Source organism: Henckelia pumila, chromosome 4 (genome assembly GCF_033568475.1).
Source record: "Henckelia pumila isolate YLH828 chromosome 4, ASM3356847v2, whole genome shotgun sequence".
Lineage (NCBI taxonomy): Eukaryota > Viridiplantae > Streptophyta > Magnoliopsida > Lamiales > Gesneriaceae > Henckelia > Henckelia pumila.
The window spans coordinates 140,145,349-140,151,820 of NC_133123.1; the positions used below are offsets into that span (position 1 = coordinate 140,145,349).

General features: G+C 35.8%; 1 protein-coding gene and 1 non-coding gene across 2 annotated transcripts; one reads left to right on the plus strand and one right to left on the minus strand.

The window, feature by feature from the left end:
• Window positions 1-222: 222 nt before the first annotated feature.
• LOC140870233 (small nucleolar RNA Z279/snoR105/snoR108) lies at window positions 223-331 on the plus strand. The gene has a single exon (XR_012147204.1). It is a non-coding gene; the product is annotated as a small nucleolar RNA Z279/snoR105/snoR108 (small nucleolar RNA).
• Window positions 332-688: 357 nt separating this feature from the next.
• Window positions 689-5,930, minus strand: LOC140859842 (protein PSK SIMULATOR 2-like). Its single transcript, XM_073262438.1, has 13 exons — window positions 5,731-5,930; window positions 5,209-5,507; window positions 4,255-4,568; window positions 4,008-4,100; window positions 3,840-3,930; window positions 3,474-3,567; window positions 3,235-3,332; window positions 2,919-2,988; window positions 2,290-2,393; window positions 2,076-2,192; window positions 1,584-1,660; window positions 1,391-1,435; window positions 689-1,313 (listed from the first exon to the last, which is right to left on the minus strand). Exons 2-13 carry the CDS (start codon window positions 5,473-5,475, stop codon window positions 833-835), a joined length of 1,851 nt encoding a protein of 616 aa, XP_073118539.1. The 5' UTR covers window positions 5,476-5,507; window positions 5,731-5,930; the 3' UTR covers window positions 689-832.
• Between the last annotated feature and the right edge of the window lie 542 nt (window positions 5,931-6,472).

A 6,472-nucleotide genomic window follows, 5' to 3' on the forward strand; every position in this document is an offset into this window, starting at 1 on the left:
TTTAAAAACTCTACTGAAAGCAAACGGCCATCAATGCCAACAATGATTAATGATTAATAATAAATGAAAGATAGTAGGAGACGAATGGTAAACGTAATCAAAAGTGATGGATGATAACAAGAGTCCCACATCGTAGAATCTTCATGTGATATTCGCAACGTACGCATATTTAATTAGATCTTCAACTGTTAGCCAAGTATGATCCTTCAGGCAAGTTTTAAGGGGATGTGATGAGTGGTAAATTCTCGCGACAAAAGATGCGAGAAAGGGTGTCCAGCCCGAAGCCTGGTTACGACAATTTGGGCACTCTCATATGAACCAATCTGATCCCTGAATTTATATCAACGCAATCTAACCCCTTCTCCCCAACGCCACGTGACTGGCATATCGTTACCCACCATCACAATTTTATCGTGTACGAAAATTTTATATATTGTATGTTTTCAAAATTAAAATCCGATCATTGTAATCATGTTACAAATGTGTTTAGATATCCTAGAAAAAGCTTCAAATATGCAACAAATTGCATAGGACTACATACACTTCGAATAGTTTGATTTGGTGGGTGCATTTAATTTTCATCACAAACTGTTTGCATTAAAATCACCTTTACTTTAGTCAATTTGATATATGCGTCAATAGAATACACCAACTGTAATACATAATGGATAAATTGTACAAGCTAGAGTACAAAAAAAAATATTTCCATTAAGCAACCAGAATCCTCACCAAGATCTTCAGAAGCACAAAATTTCGTGATATGAAAGCCACGCTATTGCAATACTACCCACAAAGAGGCTGTAAACAACATAAAAGAATGAATAATTTTTATCTAACATCCGGCTCTAGGAACAGAAAATGTCGAATCTAACCCGTCTAATATATCCAGAACATCCGATTTTTGATGTTTAGGTTCTCTTCGAGGAGAGCTACCCATACTCCTTGAAGCCCAAACCTTGCTCTTCTTATTCTTTACCATCACAAATTCCTGGCTTTTGCTCAGCCCGGGCACCAATTTCCTTGGTTTCATGACCTCTTCCAAGAGATTTCTATCCTCGGAAGAAAGGTTGCCTTTGTGAACTGCGGCGTTCTGGCTCAAGGATTCGATATTCCTAATCGGACCTTTACGAGTTGGAGAACGAACTGGCAGGGATTTATGTCCATTATCTCTGTATCTTACAAGGTTGACTAGACGATGGAGCCAAGATATTAGCTCGAGAATGCATGCCTCAACTTTAAGCTTGTCAGCGTGGTAGAGTGTCTGTAAGCGAATCAGGTTGGTTGGCGGGCTTGTTTTCTTGCCGAATTCATTGCTGTAAGAAAGAGAGAGACAAAATAAGAAGTTTCCATCGCAGATGAAGGATTAATAGCAGAGAAAATTCAGACCGACCCTGTGTTGGCCCACTCTCCGACCCATCCAAAGCCTTGATGTGCTCTGATTTAGAGTCAGTATACATGGAAAAGGAATGCCGTTAGTTCAACAGAACGCTATACTTCAGAGTTGAATCAGTCGCAGTGGAAAATCGAAGAGATACAAATTAACCAACAAATTACTAGTTTCATTAAAATTGAAGTTATCGTACTTGGTAGTATCTGTTGCAACCGGAACAAGCCACTGAAGCGTTTTCTCCATCTCAGCTTTGATTTGAGGAGATGTGAGCTGCAAAAAGCACAATAAGAAGCTAGACCCAGAGACCACAATGTCCATACAGAGAGGATAGAAGAACATAACAAAATTGAGATACAAATGGTACCAAAGAGAGAGAAACCAGCACATAGGGATTAGACCCAGGAGAAGAGATTTCATAGATCAACATGAGAAAATTCAAGTCCACAATGTCGCTTTTTGCATATGCACGAATAGATTTCAATTTTTAAAACCAATGTATCTTGAGAACAAACTGCCTGACGTACTTCTTAGAAGAAAAGAAACATGACTTGATCAAAATGTAGCTTTCTACTACTTTTGAATACAAAATACCTATATCCACACCGAATCACAGATCCCAATCCAGCATTAAAGAAATGGAAGAAAACGAATAGACAATAAGAAAGAAATAGCTCAAAGACAATACCTGCTCGTGAGCATCAAACATCTGTATTCTTGAACGAAGAGCGGCCTTGACAGTTGGTGGTAACCCATTGTACAATGTATCTCTCATATTAGGAGGAAGAGAGGTAGGGCGTGATGCCTTGAATGAAGTTGAGTTCCAAAATTAAATTCAATTATTAACGAGTACCAAGAAATCCATAACTCTATCAAAGAAATGGCACACAAAATAAACTCACAATATTATCAATTTGAGTAATTATGTTAGCATAATGCAAAGCAAGACCGGCGACACCAAGCCTTTCTGTTTTACTTGTTGAAACCTTGCCAAGGGACGGCAACCCTGCAGTGAGAAGAAAGAGATACACATCTTAAATGCAATTCTAACATAAAGAGAATATATAATGAACATGTCAAGAAACAAAGAGATAATATCCGTCAAGTACGGCTACTAAATACCAGTTCCTTAGATCAACTGTTGACTCTATTGGGGACAAGAAACAATCAATGACGAGAAATGGAAAGTGTACAGTAAATTTACAACCAAATCGTTGATCTGTAACTTTGAACAGAGTTAAGAAGTCAGTTAGTAGAAATGTAGAATGCTATCTGTTAAAAAATTATTGGGCATGAAGCTTCGGAGGCTACACCATAATAACAAATATTACATAGCAATTAAAATTCAGAAGCCACTAACCAACATCCAGAAATAGATGAGAGGCACAGGTAAAACTTAAAAGCAAAAAATTGTCATAGCAATTTGCAAGAAGCTGAACCTATTTAATTATTGTCTACATCCCCCTAATCCATATAAAACAGAAAAGAAACAGAGGGGAAAAAAACAAGAATACAAAGTACATAAGTATACCATTATCTCCAAACGCCACAGTAATTTCTTGATGAATGAAAGTAACAATATCAACAAGCTTCTCCACAACCTACATGTAGCGAAATATCAATGCACATTGTATTGTGGTTATTACCACTGTAATATATCTTGATAGAATATGATTTGAAATAAGATCGCGTGAAGTAAACACATATACATATATTTATATATGTGTCTATATATAAATGAGAAAAAAAGAAATTAGTCTCCATTGTTGAAATATTGCATCATTTTTTTTCTTTTTGAAAATAAATATTGCATCATTGAGTGCTAGAATATTGGACAATTTAATCACCTGCTCCAAGCTTTTAGACCAAAGAGATTTCTTTTTCAAGCTTCTTACAAGTTTTCTTTGATGTTTCAGCTCCGTGTGTAACATTGTGAGACTCTCTCCTACAATACCAAATTAATGTAATCTGTCAGTTACGAGTTTACACCGCCCACCAACCTTCCAACTCCCTTTCCAAACAGAGAAAGCTGGAAAATACAAAAAGCAGCTCTTCAAAGTTCAAATGAAAGAACATCATGCACAACCTTTTCGAGGGAGGTTTAAAGAATCTGCTTCCCCTAGCTTTTGCTGATAATCTTGTTCAAATCTGTCCAAAGCATGGAACTCGTGATATAATTCCTGCAAATGCAGCGATATTAAGTCTCTCATCATTCAGACAAGCTAGAGATTTTACTCATGGTAAATATAATAGTCAAAAGACGTAAGCAAGATCACAATTAGAACATTGTAATGATGAGTCTATTTTGTTTTACTGACTAACTCCTAGGAGAGTAATGTTTTGTTATCATCAACCAGTTGCATCTTTAAAAAATAATAATAAATTCTCCAACGTATTTGTGAAGAAAGACTGGGCACAATTCTAAGAGCCAATGAATCAGAATTGCACTTACAGATGTATACTGAGCCAGAGTGGTGAGTTCTTGCATAGTCATTTCCACCTCTTCTCTTGGTTGTTTATGAATGTCGGGATCTGAATCCAACCTAAAAAGTTGAGAAGTGTTATCTTTCAACTTCAGACAGAGATCATTTTCCAAGAATACAAAGTAAAGTTCATTTACTTCGAAAAAAATCTGTCCAGGTTGTGCCACTGGGGATCTTTACTCAGATTTCCAAACCTGATTACTTCACGAGAAAAGACATCAAATTCCTCCCTGCATGCTTAAAAACAATAAGTCAATTAAAGAAACAACAAAAAAAAAATCTCTTCCATGGAGCAATAATTAAGCAGGAAATGCAGCAGGAAAAGGATAGGAAAGACGGGAGGTTTTCACAAGAACATGCTATACTTGACGAACAGTGAAGTACCTTTTGTCAGCAGCGGCAATTCTGAGGAGTTTATTCATGTCAGTGGAAACCAGCTTTTGCACCCCTTCTGAATGCAATATTTCCTTTTTTAGACACTGAATATTTTCTTCAGACAGTGACAGCAGCAAGTTTGAACCTTTGGCTATGGTGTTTGCAACTTCAAAAGCAAGTATAGATATTTTATTTCCCCGAGATGTCACGCCTGTAGTAAAACCACCGGAGTTCAAATTTGTCATGCTGCTGCCTAGAGTGTCTAGAACTTCCACTGCCTTCTCTAGGCCAACTATGCCAGCCTTTCCAAGAAATGAGGGATGCTGTCATACAAAACAGTTTGTATTATTCTGATTCTCTCAACCAGAAAATGAAACAATATTCATATGTGCGACACTTAACATTCCACCAAAACAGAGCGTTCGCAATAACGGATGTTGATCAGGATTAATATGCAGCCATTCCTGAGCCCGATGCTCATTGAACTGCTAAAATGCTGGTTGTGCAATAAAAACACAAAATAGAAAGTACTGACACCTCTACTTCCAATCATTTGTACCTAATTTTGTCAACACATTACCATTCTGCAAGTGGAGCAAAGAGAATCAAGCAAAATTTTCTTGTAAAATTCTGGCCATCGTACGCATTTGATCCGAAAGCAATTTGTGCAACCATAATACACATTTAAGTACAACTTTCACTTCAGGCCCTTCAAAACAACTATAATTCGATCACCTACTCCAATTTGACTCATGCTGCAGCTAATTCATTCTATCCCACAATTCTCAACGCATCCAGCAAATATCCTCGACTTTCAGTTTCCATTTCTTTTATACCCGATCTAACATCTCTATCACTCAATTCTGCTCTACATTCCAATAAACTACCGCCAATAATTAAAAGCACACACACGTTTACCATAAAATTGAGTGTTAACGTGTTTTATATTCTCATGATAGATACCTTGTTTAATGGTGTTCTGGCTGGGGTAGATGGCTTCAATTCGCAGGAAATAGACAAGTGTAGCTCACCGGATTCGTACAAATCTCTGGGCGCCTTCTCGCAAACATCAATCTCATCAGGATAAGCATAAGAATCATCACAATTCTTTTGCTTCCCAATACTTCCAATTGATTTCAACCTCCCTGAAAACCCTGAAATCTTCTCGTGCTCAACCTCTCTCGATTTCCGACTTCTCTTAACAGTTCCTCCAGAACAAACCGCTCCCATTGTGAATACAAATCCACAGCTATTCACATAAACTTCAAAATCAAAACAAGCAACCAAGAAAAAAACCCAGAAAATCATTAGTTCTCACTTCCAATTAATCAACGATAGCAATGAAAACCAAAAAAAAAAAAAAAAAAAACCCCATCAAGCAGCAGCTACGCCCAATCACAATTTCGCTCACTTTAACTGAAAATCTATAAAAAGACACATAAAAACTTCAAATCTGTAGAAAATACTTCAAATCAATTATCACACCTGTTGGAAGAAGATCTAGGAACGTGGGAAAACGGGATTAGAGTGTTTAATCGGCAATATGAAACGAATACCGCGTAAAATAAGAGCATCAAATTGGTGAGACACTCGGGTAGGAACAGATTTGATGGAATTAATAAAGGGGTAAGAATTCCCAGGAAAATTAACACGAAACACGGTGTTTGCAGTAGTAAATTCTTGACTTTTTGATCGATTTTTCTTCAATTTTCTTTTTTAATCTATTAATTAATTAATTATAATGATAAATAAATAAAATAAGTAAATAGTGAAGAAATTTCTCAAAGTCTGAAAGGTCGGGGTTCGATTTTGGAGAAGTTATGGAGTCAGTCCCGCCGGTGTCAACGCAACCAATTGACTATTCTGCCCTTCCTGTTTTAATTGTCTTAATTGATAATAAATTTTGCCCGTAATATTATCTATTAATTAATATCATTGTGATTTTCTTTTCTTTTTTTGAGAATCAATATCATTGTGATTTTAGGTTGACCACTTAGTATTTTTTAAATAAATCATAATCATAAAAATGTTATATTTATTATTTACTATATTATTATGTGAACTGATTTGGTAAAAAACATGTTATATTTATTATGTATTATATTATCATGTTAACTGATTTGGTAAAAAAAAAAAAAAAAACTATTGTTGAATTTCAAAACAAATCATAGTCATAAAAAGTTGTTATTATAAAGTTTTTCTATATCTTATTTTATAATACATATAA